The sequence below is a fragment of the Medicago truncatula genome, chromosome 6 (genome assembly GCF_003473485.1).
Source record: "Medicago truncatula cultivar Jemalong A17 chromosome 6, MtrunA17r5.0-ANR, whole genome shotgun sequence".
Lineage (NCBI taxonomy): Eukaryota > Viridiplantae > Streptophyta > Magnoliopsida > Fabales > Fabaceae > Medicago > Medicago truncatula.
The window spans coordinates 36,634,875-36,658,157 of record NC_053047.1 but is presented as its reverse complement, the minus strand read 5'-3'; the positions used below and the strand labels follow the sequence as shown (position 1 = coordinate 36,658,157).

Here is a 23,283-nt window from a genome sequence, read left to right as displayed (position 1 = left end):
CTCGCATACACCACTTGGAATTTTCACAACAGGCAAACCAGAAACATATTCTTTTCGTGACAGATAATTCAATCCAGAAAAATGAAAGTGACCAAATCTCATGTGCCACAACCAATCATCATTTGGAATTATTGAACTCAAGCACGGAAATTGATCATGTTGAATTCTTAGAGGGAATAGGCGGTTATGAGACATTTTTACCTTTGTGATGAATCTCCCATTTCCATCAATCAACGTGCAATAGCCTTTGTGAATCTGCATGTTGTAATCTTTCTCAGACAGCTGTCCCATGCTCAAGAGATTATGATGAAGACCGGGAGCATAGAAAACATCACCAATAAAATTTTGTGATCCATCTTTCAATCTGATAGCAATTTGGCCTTTCCCCTCAATTGGAATATTTGAATTATTTCCAAACTTCACGGTAGATTTTACCATTTCGTCCAGAGAAGAAAATAATTCCTTTTTCCCACACATGTGATTACTACACCCGGTGTCCAAATACCAAATATTTTCTTCTTCTGAAAGTGTATTGCTTGCTAAAAATAAACTATGTTGATTTTGAGAAGACTCGCCAAAATGTTGATATGAATTCTCTGCCATATTTGCTTGATGTTTATATCTGCAGTCAGCTGCTTTGTGCCCATACTTTCCACAATTAAAACAACCATTATTTGTTCTCTCTTGGTTGTAATAACCTCTTCCTCTGCCACGGTTATTGGAACCAAAATTGTTTCCACCTTTTCCTTGATGGGATTGATTGAAATTGTTGTAATTGTTGTCTCTCCATTGGTTGAAGTTGCCACGTCCTCTTCCTCTAAAGCTTCCTCGATCTCTTCCTCTGAAACTTCCTCTTCCTCCATTGTTGAAATTGTCACGAGTTCTAGCTTCACCCATCTGACTGGATTCAGCAACGTTGTTGAGGTTCACCTGGCTCTTCAAGGCTTCCTCCTTTACTTTTTCAGTCTTCTCCAATATTCGGTTGACATGGCTTTCAATGCTTCCCTGCAACTCTGCTACCGACAAGGTATCGGTATCATGGGACTCCAATATCGTAGTCACCACATGATCATATTTCATCGGCATGGTGCGTAGAATTTTCTCCACCACCTTGCTATCTTGAATATCTTCTCCATACACTCTCATTTTGTTGACAAGATTTATAACACGAGTAAAATATTGATCCACTGTTTCAGAACTGGACATTTCATACCTTTCGTATTCTCTACGCAGAGACTGCAGCTTTGATTTCTGAGCTTTCTCTACTCCTTTATGTGACAACTTCAATATGTCCCACGCTTCTTTCGAAGTCTTCGCATTTGCTATTTTGCCGAAAATTGAGTAATCTATTCCTTGAAGAATTTGTGATAGTGCCAGCTGGTCCCTTCTACGAGCAAGTTCATCAGCTCCTTGTTGCAAACCAGACTCCACATAGCTCCAGATGTTGTGAGCTTTAAGATGTGTTGTCATCATAAATTCCCAATAATTGAAATCTAATTCAGAATTCAATTTAGGACCGGACCAAACGATATTGAAATTATTGTTTGACATATCTTTCTCAGAATATGCTTACAATAATTTCGACACAATGAGAACTCTTTTGTTCCTCACACACTTAGACTATTTTTGACACTGACACTTGCAGGACCTAACCTGCTCTGATACCAATTTGATATCAGTGGGACACAAACTCACAAAGTTTATAACTAAGAGAACAATGGAGAATTTCTTTGAACACACACTAATTTTATTGTCGAAGACTTGATGATACAATATGGTACAAGCATGTGCCTTTTATAGGCTCTTAAACTTAATATCGGTTACTAGATTTTTCTAGCTATGGATGGTGCTAGATTATTCCTACAGAGGTGGTGTAGAATCAGCACTAGATTATTCTTTTGGTTACAAGATTATTCTAGGTGGTGCTACATAATATAGATATTTTTAACTCTTAATGACAAAGAGTAACTCCAAGCTTCTATACTCTTCTAGATATTTCTTGATTTAATTTCTAACATAAATGAGCATTGCTTCAACATTCAGACCGTACAAAGATCGCAATGAAGAGCACAAACCATTCATATACAGCAAATAGAACAAAAAAAATTCAACAAAATCTTTTATTTCTACGAAAACTCTTTTGTTGCTCATTTGATTTCTACAAAAAATAGAGGTCATTCGAAAAAAGCAAAATATCATTTATTTTATTGCTATAGAAGCCATATAGGTTTAAAAAGAAAACGAGGCCCGGATCCAAATATAGTGATACAAATATTGTCAATTATTAGAGATATATGTTAGATACTACTCCCTCCATTCCTTTTCTTTTGATGTTTTAGAACTTCAACTATATTTCGATTCTGTTTTTGTGTCTTCTCATTAGCGATGCTGTTCACAATTTGGTGATGATATTGGTGAAGTTTCTGAAGAAGTTGTTATCATGAGGAAAGTATGTGAACATTCCTCTGTTTTGGTTCAACTTTGTGTTGGATAAGTGTACGCACTGCAAAGAGTTTCTGAAGCTTCAGCTTGAAATCCTTGTGAACTTCGACGACGATGGTGGTTAGTGTACTACAGCTCCGGTCGAGAGGTTCATCCAATTTGTATATTCTGGTATGGCTGCTTGAATTTGATGCATTTATTCATACAACTTATTCTCGTAGTTACTCGTGCAATACTCACATTTGTCCGTACAATTAACACCCGGCCCTTTGTTGAACCCTTTGTAGTGTTGGTAAACATCCTCTTGCTGCCCTGCATAACAAAACCTTCATTCTTCGAGGGATTTTCATTTTCCAAAGCATCTTCTAATACACATATTTTTAAAAATCTTAGTATTACAACTATTGTTTTAATTTATGCAAAATTTATTGGATGATCTTACAGTAACTGATGGCACCACTGTTTGCAATTAACCCACCAACACTTTCTTTGGATATGGCTACAACTTTTTTTAGAGCAATTTTTCTCTATTCCATATTTTAAAAATAGGGAAATGCTAATAAGTGCTCTACGGCATTTGTTAATAAGTTTAAAATGGAGACTTTGTCTTGGAAATTGTGCATTCAACATATTGAAACAACAAAAAGTAACATTTTCTGCCTAAACTTCATCAATCATTTTTAATTTTGAATCCTTAACACGTGGACACTTGTTCACATGACCCTTGAAAATAATACTTGGAAAGTGTACTTTCGAACGATATATATTATTCTAAAATGCGCGCTTTTTTCTAACAACAAGGGTAAAATTCCCTAGAAAAGAAAGACTACACTAATATTAAACGAGGGATACAGACTTGAGAGCTGTCGGCTAGCAATAAAGGACTTGCTTTTGCCTTTTTTGGTTACTCATTCCCAATATGCCCACACAAAAAGCTCTTAAAATTAATCAAGTTTCCCTAAAATGCTTAATTGATTTTTTTATGCAAACGGAGACAAAAGGAAAGCACATAAGTGATCAAAGTGTCTGTGTGCACGCGCTTGTTGATGATGATCAAAGTGATTAAAGTAAGCGGCAGAAAATTGTGAAGGAACAAACATATCATATTCTGCAATGGTCTACTTTTGAGCTTGTGTATCAAATTCAAAATAACCATCCAACATCCAGAGGTGATGTTAAATGTTAAGTTGAAATTAAGCTACTTTTGAAATAACATTCTAGAAACCTAACGGCAAGTGGCAATTCTTCTTTAAACTTTTCTGAAGTCCAATATAAATTGAAAGCCGAAAAACAGAAAACAAATATTCTGTCACAGTATTGTAACATATATTTTGTTATCACAATTTAAACATAAAGAGCAGAAAGACAAATTGAACAAATAATAAATTCAATGAAGATTTGGTTTCAGATGATTAATAATGTTACGCTATAAAAAGCAAATTGCATGGACATTGTATTTAACAGTAAGTAGTTAAAAATCCAAATTCATTCAAGAGAAATTGACATCCATTCTTAACTAAGCAGTTGACTCCAACTGCAGATTTGTTGTAAACACAAATTTGATCACCTCAAACTTAACACCCAAATAATGGTTCGACCGACAAAATTTCGAAAAACTTGTCTGAAAAGCAATTAATCGAAGCAAAAGACATTTATTAGATGACATTGAATTTCTCAAGAACCTGGAATATTAAATTAGAGAAAAAATCACAAGGAGAGTAAACTCTTTTCCCTCTTATACAAAAGTTACCGAAACACAATCTTTTATTTCTACGAAAACTCTTTGGTTGCTCATTAGATTATAAAGTTTTCCATATATAAGTTATTACTACATAGAACTAAAGGGAGGCCATTCGATAAAAGCAAAATATCATTCATTTTATTGATATAGAAGCCAGATAAGTTTGAAAATAAAACAAGAGTAAACATTCAAAATAAAAATGCAAAAGCAAGTTCAAGTAGTTTCCTAGTTTACTTGACAATAATTGTGATATCCCAACAAGTGATAACAAGAAAAAACAATTAACTACTTATTCCTGTAATGGAAGAATGCTTTCTTTTCTTTTCTTTTTTGAGGGATGGAAGAATGCTTTCCTTGTAATTTACTATCCTGCAGCGAAGGCTCTCGGCTTTATAACCAAGCTGCTCAATCATTTGCGTACTCAGATCAAACCAAGCTACTTCCATATCTTTTTTTATAAAGAATATTTCCCCCTTTGTCCCCATTATGATAGGACGCTGGACGCAAGCCAACGGTCCAACATTGAAGAGATTGGTCCACGATTCCTTTATACTGAGCTCACCCAAAATTGATATGTGAAAAGTAGTCGTCTTTTTTTGAAATGAGATCAAGGCAATGGACCCATTTAACACAGCCAAGTTTATCCACTTTGCTCCAACATCAAAACAATCATCTTCGTCCGAGGAAATAGGTGTTATAAGGAACACCTCATTGCTCAAGTAAAATGACACCAAACATGGTCCAGCGGGGCTATGTTTTTCATCTTTTTCACACAACCAATGGCACACTCCATCCATGTAGACTTGGGTGCCCTCAGTACGATCAGAAGAATAAGGCATGTCAACATCAAGCACTTTCCACGAGTCACTCATTAGGCTATACATCTCCCATGACGGCCCAAAGTTCTCCCCCAACCACTCAAAATTTGAAGTACTGTTAAGTTTTTCAATGTCACTATAGAGTAACCACTTGTCTCTACAGAAACCTCTATATATCGAATGACCTTGTAGTCATTTTTAACAAGGTCATAACCAAATCCATGAAGACGGGACATAACGTAAATATCAAGAAGATCGGGGATATACGACTCAGCCTCCTCAACCTCACTGGGAGGAAGGAGCTTGATTGTTTGGGTAGCTGGGTTCCACAATAGAATTTGGTCATGATCTTCTTCATCATATTGATGGAGACAAAGTATGCCACTAATGCTACCAAAACCAAAAATACCAATATCATAATTTTCTTCAAATGGATTTGAGAAATCTAATTTGACTTTTTTCTCAAACTTCTCACCAGCAAGAGAATAGAAAACATCAGATTCATTACCTTTCGACTCTGTTAGGATGAGAGATGCTCCATCGTAGTAAGAACGACGGAGAGAATTGGATAAGAAATTGCTGCAAAACATGGTCATGAAGTCCTGATTTTCAAACAAGAGAGACCATGATTTGCGAACACATTCAAAACGCTTAAAAGATTTAAGAGGCAACTTTGAGAGAATGGAAAAAGCTATATCATCAGATACATGTGTTGGTTAAAATGGAACTTTTAATCTGAATCATATATTTTTGATCTAATGGTTGATAAACTATTCTCATATTCTCACATAACAAACTCATTCTCACTAGATATGTCCTATATATATATATATATATATATATATATATATATATATATATATATATATATAAGTGAAATAGTGAATTATTTTACTAAATTATCCTTTATTAATGATACATAAAAGATAAATGAGTAAGTCACTCTCAAATTAGTATAACTCTATTAATATTTCAAAGTAGTTCTTGTCTTTGTCAAAAACATAGAGACGTGGATCTAATTGAAAAACTTTTGATAATATTTCAAAATAGTACTTGTTTTCATCAAAAGTTTCTCAATAAAGTGTGTGATAGAAAAAGAAGCATTAATTTTTTGTTGGTATTATAAAATAACCTATAACTTAGGACAATTTTTTTCAAATTGACTTATAAGATGAGACAGAGGGAGTGGTTTTTTTTTAAGAAACTAAGCGAAATTATATTAAAAACCAAAGCAGTCCCTCAAGCACAAGAAGTGTCGGAGGAGACTAAAAAGTGATCAATTACATAGCAGTTAGACTACAAAAATACCCCAAAAAACAACAGAAAAAAATAAATTACACAACAACCTATAAGCAACGTACATGGTTGAAGCTCCAAGAAAGATAGTTGAAATCGAACGAAATAAAGAACACTTTCAACCACCAATAAGTTTGGAGCTTAACCTTTTCTGCTAGCTGACACAAGTTGATCCATCTTATTGTGGAAAGTCCTTCTGTTACAATATTTCCATATAACAGAGAAGCGAAATCCAAATAATGGTAAATATCGTCCTAGAATTCTTGAAAAATCTACCGAGGCTTCCAAAATGACTTGCATGAGATAGGATATTCCCATGGGATACTGTAGAAATGCCTAACCAACCCGACATCAGAAGCCAAAGACGACCGTTATAAAGCCGAGCAAGAAACTTGAGAAATGTCAAGAACACGTCTCCTACACAGATTGTCCTTCGTAGCTAATTTATTCATAAATAGACGCCAAATAAATAATAGAAGACAAACGATCTGCACACTCTTCAACCAACCCTTCCTCCCACGCAAATAACCTCCGCAATCACTTCCACGCCTCTCCATCAACCTCCCACCTTGACAAAAACATATCCTCCACAGTAACTAGCTTATTTTCCGCTAACTCAAACAGTCTACTAAAAGACCTAGCTAACATAATGTCATCAAGCCCGTAGGTCCTCCCAAAACAAAGTGGACGTCTCATTCCCAACTTTCCTAATAATATTATCCTCCAACTCCCTAGCATCTATAAGGCCCTCCCCCGATCGAATTTGGTTCAAATTACGCCACCAAATTGACCCGCCCCCATCACCAAACCGCAACCTTCCCCCTCCTCCCCATATCGCGTCCCGAGCACCTTATACCACAAACTCTCCCTTTCCTTCAACACCCTCCAAACCCATTTCCCAAGGGAGTGTTATGGATGGTTTGATGTCCAAGATAAAAAATAGGATAAGATATTTTGTCTCAATCAAGTAATTGATGTCACAACCAAATATAATAAGTTAGTGCTGAAATTATTTTATCATGCTTTGTTAGTTTAATTTTTTTGTCATCAATATGAGTTGGATTTAAAATTCGCTGGATAGCATAAAAAAATTAATTTACTAATTTAACCCTATAAAACCTTGTTCAAAAACTTTAACCTAAAAAATATAATTTACAATATAAATATAAATAAATAAACTTGTTACAATATAAATATAAATAAATAAACTTGGATATTAAATTAAGAAAATAATTTTTTCTAAAAAGTGTGATTTTGTTACAAGTTTAGTTTTGTAATTTATATATTCTAACAAAACCTATTAAAATTAAATATTTATAGAAAATTACAAACAAACAAAAAAAATGATTGTTTTTTACATGCAGTGGGGGAGGGTGGTTCAGTGGGGTGGAGCAACTTGGTCAGCATTGGTCGTGGTGTTGGTTAGGCTATATGAAGTTGGATTGGTGATAATTTTATGTGTGGGTTAGGGGATGGAAATTCATTATTATTTTGGTGGGTTCCTTGATTGGAAGATGTAACTTTGAAGGATAGGTTCGGCTGCCTTTTTTAGCTTTCTGATAATAAAAAAAAATTGCTATTGTGGCTTGGAAGTGGTGTGGGAGGTTATGGGCTTTGGTGAAGGAACGACTGAGGGAGTCTAGTGTTGTTGAACTGTATTATTTTGCAGGTTAACATTAATGACAAGTGGATGTGGAATTTGGAATCTTCAAAAAATTACAATGTCAATAGTGCTTATAATTTTCTTCAACAATCAGCAATTCAACATATCATTGCAGATGACAGCCTTGTATTTTGGCATAAAGATGTTCCTTTCGAAGTCAATATTTTTTTGTGGCGTCTCTTTCTCAACCGCTTTCCAATGAAAGATATTCTGTTCAAGCAATGGGTGATTCAGGCTACTTCTCATTCTTGTGCGGGAAGGTGTGGTAATCTAGAGGGAGTGGCTCATCTGTTTCTTCACCGCGACTTTTTTGACAAATGTGGATCGTTGTTTTGAATTAATTAGGCTTCGTCATGGTTACTCCTTATCATATTTTGGATTGTTTAACTCAATTTGGCTCCTTAAGAGGTTTCTACAATTTTCAATTAATTTTGTTTTCTACAATTTGGGTCTTATGGAAAGAAAGAAATTCAAGAATCGTCAAGAATAAAAATGATAATATATCTACCAATTGCTCGACAACATAAAAGCGAAATCTTATTTGGCTGGCTAAAAGCCAAACACAACAACTTCGCTTTTGACTACCACATGGTGGCTAAATCATCTTAATTTCTTGTAATGGTTTTCTTTGAATTCTTTTTGTTGTATCGCACATGTATCTGATATAACATTACTTTGTTCTTTGCTTCTCTCTAACACACTCCTTGTATGGAGTAAGTAAAGACGGTTGGTTATTGTAAGCATTTAGCTCTTAGTGATAAAATTCCATCATTTAGGGTTATGTTTAAAAGGGATTCTAGGTTAAATAATACTAGAAATGAATAAAACTAATCAAAATTGGACCAGACCTTTGTTTTCGGAAAGACATGAATATCATAAATGTTATGCATTTATGTAACTCATGTTTTTATAAAGTGCTAGTTTGGTGATAAGAGTTTGATCGTACAACATAAAGGTACGGAGTTCAAATCCTTTCAAGAATGGTTGTAAAATGATGATTAATACCACTGTAATTAATAGTAATACTTTTCCTTTTCTCCAATATAAAGAAAACATGTACATCATATGATTATATTGAAGTGTATGCACACCATTTTATACTCTTATTTCTCTATCTCTTGTTTTATCTTCTACTTTCTATATGTTGTTTGTGTTGTAAACAAAAGACAGTAGCAGAGAACCACTGACAAAAAGGCTTAAATTTGTTGTAAAAGAAACAAAAATGTTTCTATGAAAATTGCACATTCAACAAGAGAAACAATTATCATACCTTTAATAACTTGCTTTTAGTACTCAACTCATTCCCTATATGCCCACACACAAAGTTCTTAGAGTTGATCAAGTTTCCCTATAAACGTTTAATTAATTATTTTTATTCAAACAGTGACAAAAAGTTGTTGATTATACTACAAGTAATGTATTTCATCATAGCATGAAACTTAGTTTTTCAATTCTTAATCACCAAAAAATAAGGGATGAGTTAAATACAACAACCATAAGATATAAGATTTGGATTGATTAACATTTCATTCACCTTACAAAACTTCATCTATAATCTAACTATGCAAAAAAAAAAAAACTACAAGATGAGACTTAACTATATTCAAGTTTTTGTCTCTCAAAAAAAAAAAAAAAAAACTATGTTCAAGTTTTCCTTTCAGAATTTATTGGCCATGGAAATGGCATTATTGAGATTCTTGATAGCTTTCTCATACCTTAAAAATCCCATGAACCAAAATTCAGAGTCATCCTTAGTCACTACTTCTATATATTTCTGTTCTAGCTTGTTCACATTCATGCTTTCATTCACCTCTTTTATCTTCTCCATTGGTATCAAAACCTGCATAACAAGAACCTTTATATCAGAAGAATGCAATATATTGATAAAAATTCTATGAATTAAGGTCTTGTTTGTTTAAACTATTTAATTAAGCGCTCATAAGTCATAGTATATGCTATTTCTACAACAACATAATATAAGTTAGATTGTTTTTGTATAAGTTGTAAGTTGCTCTCATAAGCTATTTCGGAAAGCTTGTGGAAATAAGCTGAAAAATAGTTTGTGGGCATATCATAAGCTCTCACAAACAATCTGGTAAGTGCATATACCAGTAGATAATCTCAAATAAGTCAATTCAAACAGGTCCCAAGGCTTTGGTTGAGTAAACAGCTTAATGAAGCACTTATAACATAAGTACTTCATATTAGTGCTTACATGTAAGCGATTTCTATGAAAAAAGATAAAATAAAGTTAAATTATTTTTGTATAAGGTATAAGTTGTTTTCTTAAGCTCTCTTATAGCTTATGAAAATAAGCTGAAAATAACTTATGGACATGTCATAAATTGCTCTTGTAAGATCACTCATAAGTTGTTTTCTTAAGCTCTCTTATAGCTTATGAAAATAAGCTAAAAATAACTTATGGACATGTCATAAATTGATCTTGTAAGATCACTCAAACAGTCAATAAAAAATGCAAATAAGCTAATCAAAACATAGGACTTGAGCTTAAAGTATGTTTCAAGATTACTTTGTAAGGTGCCTTTACTAAGTCCCCATCTGCAGAAGAGAAGCTTGTAGGCCTTTCACTGCAGAATGCAACTTTTACGGTGGAGATAAATAGAATTCCAGCAATAGGACCAGCTGTGGTATATAAATAGCACTGAGAAGCTTTCAAGAGTTTCTCTTCCTCTTGCATCCCAAAAATATGCTTGAAAATGTTACCTCTTCCACCTTCTTGAATAATTTTGGCACCTAAACTTAACTTACCCTTCAAAGTCTCAGAAAATTTAGGACCTAATTTCACTGCAATCATAAGACAACACATTGTGAGCAAGGTTTTATAATAAAGGTCCGCAACCGCTTACTTTGGCTGCAATGTCAAGGTTTTTGAGATTTCTGCAACCACGTTTAATCACGAATGAAACAAAGACACGAATATTTGATACTGGCACGTTGTAATAACTTGGAAAAAGAATGAAATAATTAAATTTAGAAACGCCTTCTATGTGAAGTGTCAGTGCTACATATTTGCAATCACAGTTGCACATCAACAATAATTTTCCGTAATATTAGTGACATAATCATAACCGTGACTGAAATTTAAAACCTCGAATTGAAATATAAATCAATGTGATATCTAAACTATGAGTTACCATGTTCATGAATACTATATGCAAAACTGCTTCTTTCCTTTCTTGTGCAATCCCTCTTTGAGTTTTCTTTATCTGCTATAAACACAAAACAAAACCTTTTAATTTGTTATTGGTATATGATTTGATGAAATTAAAGAAACTAAAGGGAATAAAAATATTGATTCTTACTTGGAGTTTTGAGGAAATTATCATCATGGTCAATGACAAAAAAGCATCTACTTGGAGAGGCTCCAAAAGACTTCATCAGATTAAGGAATTTCAGAAATTTGAATTATTCCAAAAACATTAACAAAACTAATATATGTGCTAATTGGTGCTGTTATAAATAGCCTTTTCAAGGAAAGTACCGAAGAAAGGAATACTATTATTGACTATTTGAAAACCTTGCATATTAAATTATCAATTATGTTCACAACACAACTAATTATTATATCAACTAGTGTCAAATCCAATGTTTGACAAATCCAACCAGACAGTTCAATTGGTTGAACCATGAACTGTGATCGTTTATGGTTTGGTTACTTGAGTTGTCCGATTTCAGTTTTATCTCGATTTCAGTGGTTTAAAACATTTCAAACAATGATTTAAAGTTTCACCGATTTGACTTTTCATTTTATTTTTAATATATTGGTCAGACTATATTTTCGGTTTTTTATCCCGATTAAATGATTCATGGACTTTTTTTTTGAAGTAAAATGGCTCATGGACTTAAAAAAGGGTTCGAATCGTATTGGTTTAATAGATCTTGTCGAAAACAAATCAGACTTCTTTCTCTGACATCCGCCTCATATTAAATGACTCGTAAATTTAAAGAAAGGGTTTGAATCATCTAATTGGTTGAGTTGATTTTGAAAACAAAGTTTAATATTTTCTTTAATATTTTTTGTTATGCACCAAGACAATTAATCCAATAATGTAATTTTCTATGACTATTGACTGTAATACCAAGACAAAGCCTAATTTTAATTTGCAAATCACAAGGTTGAAATGTAAGCCTAATGAGACGAGTTTGAAGCCAGCTTTTTTGAAGTCAACAACATAAGTTCCATAAGTTTTTGGTTTTGAATTAAATTGTCTATTAGATAGTTAGTTGACCTAAGCGTGGCAATATCCTTGACTTCTGTACAACGAATATCTAGAAAGAAAAGAAATAAGAAAATTCAAATTCAAATTCATGTCATGCAAACATCCTTAAAACAAATCAAGTATACTGTTCCTTTTTATAAAGGTTGTTGCTGAGTTATCTTAAAATTAAAATAAAATCAACTATAATGTCTTTATATTTGTATATATTTTCAGTTAAGATTCAAACATATTGTCAAAAATAATTGATTCAAACACAATAAGTGATGGATTAGATTAGATGACACGTCATCAATACCCTTATTGCACTTAACACATCTTGACTGGTAGATAAGATTAAAAAGTCTGTGTTTGAATTTATATTTCAAACATAATTTAGTCAAGTTAAAATGAAATTTTTATGTGTTAAATTTGGAGGTTCTGGATTCGAGTTCTTAATTTTGATAATGTTTTTGAAAGAAGATAAATGTAAAAAAAATTATAAGTGATCTTTAAACAATAAAATCTTCTTTACTTTAAATTTGACCATCATCTCTTTGCCCTAAATTTTTCATTAAAAAAAAATGTATGGTCAGGTCTAACTATTAATATCTTTGACTACAATAATTGGAGGTTATTTGACCGCAAACAACTTCGATAAGTGTGTTCCCTCATACTACCTCCGTTCCTAATTACAAGACTCTTTTGGAAAAAAAAATTGTCCATTTTTATAAGACCCTTTTGGTATTTCCAAGTACATTAATTATTTATTTACCAACATACCCTTATTTATTTTACATCTTTTTCATCAATCAACAATAAATATTATGTTGAAAACATAAATTAACTCTCTCACAATAGTAATTATATACAAATTTAATACTACAACCAACTTTCTTAATCTCCGTCATTTTTGCAAAAAACTTTTATATTTAGGGACGGAGTAGTATATTTTTAGTTTTATAATAAAAAGTTGCTTAATCCACTTCTTTAAAATGTGGAATTTTACCAGAGTATGTTTCATCTTAAAACCCATTGGCAGACGTGTGCTCCAATATTGTGGGGTTAGATTGAAAAATCATTTAAAAACAAAGATATTGAATTAAGACCCATTGTGGGTCAGATTAGAATCAGATGCAAGAATCGGGAAAAAGAACATGTATATTAGAAATATAAAAACATTGTATATTTTTTTAACAAGCTAAAATGATATATATATTAGAACCAAAAACCGTGTCCATATAGCACAAGATATATCATAGAGACTAAAAGAGTTTTACAAAATTCACGGTCAACGAAAACAATAAAATGAAAACAATCAATCAATGTCCAAACAAACAAAAGAGTTTTTCCACTGCATATGGTGTCCTAAAGAAAAATTCACACACTTAGCCTTCGGCCACCATGGAGTTGAGCAATGGATTAATTGTTATTTTAATATTTTCATCCTCGCAATTGTAGGGGTTGAGCAATTTCACCCTCCAATTTTATAAAAATTACAAAAAGGACCCTTGGATTTAAAGCTTGTATCAATCAATTCAGGTAATAATATTTGGATAAACATCTTAAGATGCAGCTTATGTCTAAGTGTTTATCATGATAAACGTTTATGTATTATATAGGCTATACGTTGTTTTAGTAAGCTATATCTTCTTTTTTAAGGAGTTTTGTAATCAATTGATAAAACTTTAATTCATTTTACTATTACAGAAAATTAAAATTAAAAAACATCTCTTCTCGTCAAAAAAAATAAAAAATATTCTTCTTGTTCTTATCTGCATCTCATCTTTAACCATTGATTCATCTTTACACAAAAAAATTCCTCCTAACCTTCATCTTCAATATCAAATCCTTTTCCCTTGAATTTGTTTTACTTTGCTGTTAGTTTTGGTTTAGAATGGGTTGGAAACAATTGATGTTTTGTTATGAATTGAGTTCATGGTAATGTGTTGTTGTGTTTGTTTGAAAGAAAAATTGGTGTGGAATGGATGAAGTTTCTTAGTTCTATGTGGTTCTTAATGAAGGATATGGGATAAAGGTTAAGAACAGGATGGGTTGATGAAGGTGAAATTGGAAATAATTTAACGGGAGAGCATCATGTGAAATCATAGTTTTAAAAATCGGACCGGTCATCGATTCGGTCATATCACTAGGTCAATGAATCATTGGTTGAACCGTATTAAATCGGATAACTCGATTGTATGACTCAGTCTCTATTAAAAAAAAAATTATAACACTTAAAAAAGGAAAAACAATATTTTTATAAAACACTTATTAACATTTTTCTTAAAAAAAAGTGTGTGAAATATTTTTCTAAAAAAAAGTGTATGAACTATTATTTGTTTTTACGGGAGGTGTATAAAATATCTTTTAAAAGCCAACCTAAAGGTCCACTTAGTCAAAAAAAAAAAAAAAAAAAAAAGCCTATCTAATAATAAAAACCCTATTACACTACTTTCCAAGATGAAGTTATGCAGCAGCCTCCCTCTTTCAATTTAGTAGCCGCCATCCTCTCTCAGATTTGATCTCTCTCATTTCTTTTCTTCATTGTAACTAAGATCTGGTGTATACAATTATACCTCATTTCTAAATTTTCTTTCCATGAACTAGATGAGGCTTGCTATCGTGTTCCATTCTCTCTTCTTTCCTGGTTTTTTCTGATTTTTTTTTATCAAATTGGAGCAGCTATGCGTTGAACCGGTCTGGTTCATCGAACCGGCCGAGTCACCGGTTTTGGTCGAGTCGTTCCGGTTCTTACCGGTTCGTTTGCATGGCCGATCCGTTGTTCAACTCGAACCAGACATATCACCGGTTCACGATCTGATCGGTTCAACCGGCCGGTCCGGTCCGAGTTTTAAAACTATGTGTGAAATTGTTTAAAAAACTGTTTTATTATACAATTTTATTTTTTATTAAATGATTTATAAAATATTTTTAAAATATTGAAATGCAACGTAAGTGCCACATGTATGAGTTTGCATAGTCATCATGAGCCACATTAGCAAAAACCTGCCAAATCAGCAAGAAAGTGAGTCCAAATACTATTTTAAAAATCAAAATATTTTGTATGGACGTTTATTAAAAGTTTTTTTTTCACAGGGACCAAAACCCAAACTCGCCATATTTGCAAGGACCAAAAGCATATTTTAGCCTGATTTTTAAATTGCTTCAAAGTAGATTGATAAAGGGACTAAATTGATCTACAATCTTCAATTTTAGGAACTAAAATGTCATTTTGTAAATTTGAGGATTCAATTTTTCGACTTTTACAACTTTGAGGACAATTTTTTAGGACTAAACTTGGTTGGTGGGGTTTAGCCTGAGAATGGCCGGTTGTTTCCCATCATAGAAAAGTTATTTTTTAACCATCAGACCATATGGTGTGCATAGCTTTATGATAGACTGCCAACACTAGATTTTTTTGCAAATTCATAATATTCATCCTGTTCACATACCCAGAAGAAGGAAAAAACATTTTCAGGAACCAAATGTTCCATTATTATCATTTTTTTCTTGTTCCAATAACCAAGTTTTGCCATTCTCATGGGACTGCTTGTTTCTTCAATTAGAAAACCACCAAAAACTTATTTTATTCCCTTGTTCCATTCATTACTTAATAATTCTGCTCGTTTTTTTTTAGGTTTCCTTCTTCTTCTTGTTACTGCTTCATGTTTTCCTACATGTATATTTCCGAAATCCATTGAAATTATTTTACTCTTCGGTTCACTTTCTCAGATTTAAATTCAGCTTTTGAAAATTTGATAAAAAAGAAATGGATGAATATAAAGCAAAAACTCATGGCAACAATAACTTCCTCTTTAAATCTCAGAAATAATGACACCCCATGTTTACAATTTCCAGTTGCAATTTTCTATCATAGCAGAATGATGGATATGCAGTGAGTAGAAAGAAATATAGGTGACTTCATGTGGACTTAATATGTTCATTTAAGAAAGGTTGTGGTAATTGTTGTTGTTGTGGTTTTCTAGATCTGAGCTTGTAGAAAGAAAAATTGGAGAAGATGAAGATTACTTTGAAGAACACATGAAGATAAATACTTAACTTTTAATTAAAAAAATTATATGAGCTAATATGTTAATCCAGATTTCAATGAATTAATTTCAATTATGTTATATTTTAACTGGTTTTATATGAGGTTGTTTTGAAAGAGGTAAAGTGTTTGAAGGTTTGAGGTTTTTGAGGATAGAGATTGAGAAGTGGGTTTGATGTTAGTGGTGAAGACATGGAAGAGAATGGATGAAAGATAGTGTGAAATTAATCTAGTGTTGAAGGAGTATGATAAGAGTGTATTCTTTATTTAATCCCATGGTTAACATTAACTTTCCCATGGTGGGAAACAACTCTCCATTTCCATGCTAAACCCCACCCTAAACTTGTGATTCACTCGTTTGCGGATGCTGCCTTAACTTTGATAAAATGAAATAAATATCTTGAGTTTGTGTATTTGCCACCTCAACTTTTGTATATTTTTGAACCCATTTGCTACCAAATTTTTTCAAAGGACATAACTTTGGAACATGATTTGGGTCTAAAAATGATAGTGGCTGCAAAATTGAAAGACTATAACTTTCCTCATCCTATTCATTTCTCGTGCGCTCTTTTTTTTTTTTACAAAAATGTCCTTCAGATTATGTAATCCGAATTTGAGTTTTCCCCAAGGGTGAAAAAAATGAGTTTTTCACTGTCGGATTTTTTTCGGATTTTGTAATCTGAAACCCTAAAAAATAGGACACGCTATTTGATTTTTCCGGATTATATAATCTGAACACCCCTTAAACACCATTTTTTCAAGTGAAAAACAATTCGGATTATATAATCTGAACTGTATCAGCACAAATTATGAACATCTTTGTAACATAGATATTAATTTTATGGACAATATTAATTTTCCTAACTCGCATCCTTCTGTTTTAGGTCATTGTTAGATGTTCTTAGTCAAAAATCAGGTTTTCGTGCTACTTGATCAAATTGCTCCGAAACTTCCCCAGAAATCCAAAATTCCATCGTTTAGACCCATTTTTTTTTTTTTATTTTTCATATTCTCAGAAAAATCCGAAAAAAATTGCGTTAGTTTTAATTTTTAGAATTTTTTGGTGGTATTTTTATGATTTTATTTGACTGATTTTTAGCATTTTTTTTACTTAGTTTTTTTGTTGTTTTTAAAAGCAAAACTCAAAACTAATGAAATATGAGAGAGTCTGATGGCTTATTATACATAAGCATTGTCCGGATTTTAGAATCTGAATTCACTTTGGATGTTTTCGGATTTTATAATCCGAAAACTTAATAGCATATTTGAAAATTGTACGGGGTGCATGAGAATTGGATCGGGTGGGAAAAGTAATAGTCAAATTGAAAGTACACAGAGTCTCGTGTTGTGTTATGTCTTAAGATATCATGGTTGTGATAAAATATAAATATTTGTTGCTATGCATGAACCATGAACGGTGTAAAAAGTACTAATGAATTGTTTGAATATGTAAGATATGTTTTGAACTTAGACGGATAATTTTAAAGGTCAATAATAATTGTTCAATATTTATGTCAAGGAAATCTTTTTGTGTTTGTATTAAGGACAATAAGTGGTGATAAGTTAACCACCATAGATGACACACATATCTTCTATCACCACATATAAATGTGACATGCGGCCATGTGACTCTCACCACCCCACCTATACCCTCTTTCATATGTGATGAAATTACAAAGTATATTTAGTAATTCCATCACATATGAAAGAGAGTATAGGTGAGATGGTGAGGGTCACATTGCGACGTGTCAAATTTGTGTGTGGTGGCAGAAGCAGACCTGTTCTTTGGGGAGAGCAAACAGCTCAAAGTGATGAGCCTCAAGAAAAAAAGGGTATTACCCAATATCCACCCCCCACTCAAAAAAGAAAAAAAACATGTTTCATGTTACTATTTCTAAGTAAAAACACATGTTCCATGTTTCTATTTCTAAATAAAAAAAACTTGTTCCTTAGTAAAAATAAATATTAATTTTAATTTCGGTTGCTAATAATTATTATACGGATGTTCTTTTCAATTTAAATAGAAGATTGATCTTTTAAAACCAAATTTTGTCGAATTTTCCTGAGATGTCAAACCGCCTAAGATTGAAGCGAAACCAAACATTGATGGAGCTTTTGTCCATGTTGAAGCTTCAAAGTATGTTGGCGGCTCCGGTGTCCTCCCACTTCAAGCCCACGAGGTCGACACTGCTAGGTTTTTTTCGGACGACGTTAAGTCGAAAGATAGAGAATAATTACTTGAGTGGGCGCGTCGTCAAGCAAATAAGGTGAGATTTACAATTGTTACACAAAGATCAAGCTTGATCAATCCAATGTTCCGCCTAGTGTGTGAAAGGAGTGGAGCTCACAAAGTGCCGGAAAAAAAAAAACCGAAGCATGCGAGAACGAACTCAAGAAAATGTGGATGTTTGTTCATGATTAGGGATATCAAAGTAAGCAAACAAAGGAATGGGGATTGAACATTCTTAATGGAGTTCACAACCATGCGATGGAGTCGGCTTTATAAGGACACATTCTTGCCGGTAGACTAAAGGAGGACGACAAGAAGATTGTACGTGACTTGACCAAGAGCAAGATGCTTCCAAGAAATATTTTGATACATTTGAAGAACAAAAGACCACATTGCATGAAAAATGTGAAGCAAGTGTACAATGAACGTCAACAAATATGGAAGGCAAATAGAGGTGACAAGAAGTCGTTGCTCTAATATCGAAGTTGGAGGAGCACAACTATACTTATTACTCAAGAACACAAAGTGAAAGTACTACAATCGAAGATATCTTTTGGGCTCATCCAACATCCGTTAATTTGTTTAAAATTTTCCAACGGTTTTGGTTATGGACTCCACCTACAAAACCAACATGTATAGGATGCCAATGTTTGAGGTAGTTGGGGTCACTTCGATCGATTTGACATATTCGGTTGGATTTGGATTTGTGACACATGAGAAAGAGGAAAACTTTGTTTGGGTTTTAAAAATGTTGCGTAAACTTCTTACGTCAAAGATGAATATGCCTAAGGTGATTGTGACCGATAGGGATATGTCTTTAAATGGCTTACATCCTCCCACAAATAAAAAAAGTTGTGCACATCTTGTTGATAAGTGGTTGACTTTTCCGGACATGAGACACATTGTTGCTAATTATTACAAAAGGTGTGTGGTTGTGTTGACAAATCTTGAAGTTGGAAACTCGAAATCTTGAAGTTATTGCAGAAGATGATGAAGATTCTATGTCACTTGATCTTCTCCAATCACTTGGTCTTTAATGAGTGATTTTTTTTGTCGGTGTTAGTCCTTTTTTTTTTTTGGTAGAAATTACACCGACGTATATTTTGGGGTCGAAATTGTAACGCCAATTTTTTGTGGCCAATATATAATTAACATTAAGTAATTTATATTGATATATATGATATGACTTTTATGTGGTGAAACTAGTGCAATACTTATTTATTCATTATTAATGTTTACGCACTTTATTTATTCGTTATTACATTTCATTTAATTTTGTTCTAATCTATGATTCTTTTCTTAAAACTTTTGTAAAGTGAGACATGTCTGAGGTTGCACAAATTGAAGGGCATGTTAGATACTCCGCGTTTAAAAAGACGGTTAAGGTTATGATAACGCCGACGGACTCTCTTGATGATTTGAAGGCACAACTTAACACTTATTTTGAGCATATTGGTGAAAATCAATATACACGTCACTTGTTTGGTCAAATGCCATGCATAGACCTAGGAGAAGATAGAGACGAATACACATAGAAAACGGCAAACTATATGCCTTGGCTTATTCGCGACGATAGCGACGTCGGATTTATGTTTCGGAATATGGTGGAAGATAATATATTATATATGTATGTTCGTTCCATATGCAATTGCGTTGAATGTAAGTAGAGGTTTAATTTAATGATGTGTAATGAGTTGTTTAATTATGGACACTTTGTAACGTTTTGATGAATTTCAAACGTTTGTGTAATTTGAACCAAATGTCGGTTTGATTTAATTATGGACAATTGTAAAAGATATTGTATTTTTCTTGTTTAAGACCGAGTTTCAACGTTGTATGATTTATATTGCCTTTGAAAATGCTCTGGTTTAATTACAAGTAAAAACTGGCCGAAAAATGGCTTGGAAATGCTTTAGAATTATGCAGAACCTACTGTCTGCATAATTGTTTTCCTCGGCAGTTAACTGCAACCGGTTTCTTATTTCCTCGGCAGTTAACTACCGAGGGGGCAAAAACGTAAATTACTTGTGTGCCTCAACCTTATGCAATGTGTCAACAACAATTCTCTTTTTGTTTGGTGGTTGAGGTTTGAACCACAAACCTTATATATTTTATGTATTGTCCTTACCTTTTCAAAAAAATGTAATTTTATATTAAAAATATAATATTTTAAATTTTAAGAAGTTGAATGCACGATTTTTTATACGTATATTTCTATAATGAGTTCATTAACATTTGCCTTAAATAAATTTTGTTTAGAGGGTATTGATATCCAACTAAACTCTAATGTATCTAAAAACTTACCTTTTCAACCTTAGTAACTATAGTTAATACTCAAACTCCTTGACTCAGGATTTCACATAAATTTACTAAACAGTGTCTATTAGTCATTTATGAATAATTTTATATCATTATATTTTAATATTTTAATCTTAAAAAATACGAGTCTTGGGGAAAGAGATACCTTTACAAAGCACATCTCCTAATATATATACTTTTTTTCCTCCACAAAAGGAGTACCTCCTAGGTAGCGGTGGAAATAAGTCATGTCATGTCAGACTTAAAAATGATGGGGCTCAGCCTACAAAAAAATTGCAGCTTGAGCCCGGCCTATAACCTCTCGTAGAAATAGGCTTTTTGATAAATAGGTCAGATCGTAAATCCGTGCAAACTGGACTGACCTATTCCCATCCTAGACTTAGGTACCAATTCTTAAAAAGGAGACCTTCCCTTAAAGGATGATCTTACAATTTCTCTTTTTACAAATACATCATCTTTTCCTAATTAAAAACCGTCTTAGAAAAAATTGTCATTAACTATATATACTATCTTTTTAAACATACTATTTATTAATATTACATCCTTAAAAAAAATATTAATTCTACTTATTTATTTTTTAAGGATTTTTTAATAAAAAATAAACGATATTTATTCATTTAAATTGATATAATACAAATTTTATTAAACATACTATTTATTGATATTACATCCATAAAAAAATATTAATTCTACTTTTTTAGTTTTTAAGGATTTTTTTTATAAAAATAAACGATATTTATTCATTCAAATTGATATAATACAAATTCAAAATTGCTAAAAAACAAAAAGGATGGATATGCGAACAAACTCACGACATTCATGTTAATAACATAAAACGGAAGAGTACATATAGCTACAAATATGACTATATTCAAGTCTCTAGAATACATATGTCTTCATATCTGCAACGTTGATGACATCAAAGTCATTGATTGAATCAACACTTAAAGCTAATCTTTCAACTTGAATCAAATAAACACCGCACTAAGACGAGAAATAAAAAAACACATCGCACAAAGACAAAAAATCAAAACAAACAAAGTCGTGCAAAGACGACGAAATCACAAAAACAAATAAAAATATATTGAAAATGTGTGAAAATCACTTATTTAACAAGAACGAAAGAAAAACAATTATGAGGGGTGATTTCGGGTCTAAATTATCCAAAATCACCCCTTTTCGGGTGATCAAACAAGGAAAAAATGGTGACAGCTAGGCTTAGGGAATAATGATCCAAGTGTTATGATTGATGATTTGTGTATTTACTATCTCCCGTCCTTATAATAAGAAACAATTAACTGTTTAGTTTCATTGAATAATTAATGCATCTCGTTATAAATATAGACTAGATACATCACTTACATAATGAACCTAAAAAGTCAGATAAAAGCTAAAATTAGATACATTTATATATATATATATATATATATATAGTAAAGTTATTTTAAAAAATTTGCATGCAAAATAGATACATTAAACTCACTGTATGTAACAAAAAAAAACTCACTATATAATTTTTTTGTCAAGTAGCCTAGTGGCTAGAACTTACACAATTTAATTGTGGAGAAGTGGGGTGTCCGGGGTTCGAACTCCGGCCCCTTCATATAATATGCAATATCCCTACCAACTGAGCTAAACTCACGGGGATCACTGTATAATTTTTTATTATTTTTTTATCAGGTAGCCTAGTGGCTAGAAATTCACTTTTAAAGTGAATAAGTGGGGTGTCCGGGGTTCGAACCCCGATCCCTACATATAATAATACATTGTTCCTACCAACTGAGTTATGCTCATGGGGACATATTTTTAATATATGTCGAAATGACAATAAGTGTTTATAATTATGCATACATGAAGTTTTTTATTTTTTGTTGAATTCGTATCTCCTGCAAAGCTCTCTCTAAAAAGATTTAAGATTTAAACTTATGATTGTCTGGAGTTGAACTATAATCAACTTAGACGAGAAGTTGAATCAAACTTCAATTTGAGAAGTTGAATCATAAGTTTAAAGATCTTTTTTTTTTGTGGTGGTCGGAGTTTGAACCCTAGACCTTGCATATATTATACATTGTCTCTACCAACTGAGTTAAGCTTACGAGCATAAAGTTCTTATTCTATTGTCATTGATAAACAATTTAAAACTCCTCTCGTAAAGAATACTATTATAATTAACGTTGGATTCGGTGTGCTAGATTTCTATTATAACCATAAGAGGGGACCATTTTTTTGGGAGTGGGGCCATTGTAATCTCAATAGGATATCCCTCTTAGAAAATAATTAACTTTTTCTTAGTGGGGATATAGATGATAGATCTCTATTATAAAAAGTAAAATCCATCATAATCAAAAGGTTATCCTCTTATAAAAGTATTAGTAAATGATATTTGAACAACCATTTGACATCAATTTTTATGATAATATTTTTTATTGATCAAAAACAATTAGAGAAAAAAAGAAAGAGAAAGATCAGTACATCATGTCAATATAAGAGAAAAAATTATCTAAAA

At 32.4% G+C, this 23,283-nt stretch overlaps 3 protein-coding genes across 5 annotated transcripts; all 3 read right to left on the bottom strand.

Annotated features, from left to right (window-relative positions):
- Positions 1-628: 628 nt before the first annotated feature.
- LOC120576108 (heterogeneous nuclear ribonucleoprotein A2 homolog 1-like) lies at positions 629-1,470 on the bottom strand. The gene is made up of 2 exons (XM_039827099.1): positions 699-1,470; positions 629-648 (listed from the first exon to the last, which is right to left on the bottom strand). Exons 1-2 carry the CDS (start codon positions 1,468-1,470, stop codon positions 629-631), a joined length of 792 nt encoding a protein of 263 aa, XP_039683033.1.
- Positions 1,471-4,464: 2,994 nt separating this feature from the next.
- On the bottom strand, positions 4,465-5,055 carry LOC11408986 (uncharacterized). The gene has a single exon (XM_024786565.1). The coding sequence runs from the start codon at positions 5,053-5,055 to the stop codon at positions 4,465-4,467; it is 591 nt and encodes a 196-aa protein (XP_024642333.1).
- A 3,183-nt stretch (positions 5,056-8,238) lies between these two features.
- Positions 8,239-11,612, bottom strand: LOC11414077 (putative GEM-like protein 8). Of its 3 annotated transcripts, XM_039835018.1 has the most exons (5): positions 11,284-11,612; positions 11,116-11,190; positions 10,491-10,765; positions 9,676-9,800; positions 8,239-9,308 (listed from the first exon to the last, which is right to left on the bottom strand). In XM_039835018.1, exons 1-5 carry the CDS (start codon positions 11,357-11,359, stop codon positions 9,299-9,301), a joined length of 561 nt encoding a protein of 186 aa, XP_039690952.1. In that variant the 5' UTR covers positions 11,360-11,612; the 3' UTR covers positions 8,239-9,298. The 3 variants fall into 3 exon arrangements, with proteins under 3 accessions (XP_039690952.1, XP_003620164.1, XP_013452850.1); XM_003620116.4 differs by lacking the exon at positions 8,239-9,308 and having other exon boundaries at positions 9,430-9,800; positions 11,284-11,611; XM_013597396.3 differs by lacking the exon at positions 8,239-9,308 and having other exon boundaries at positions 9,430-9,800; positions 11,116-11,187; positions 11,284-11,607.
- Between the last annotated feature and the right edge of the window lie 11,671 nt (positions 11,613-23,283).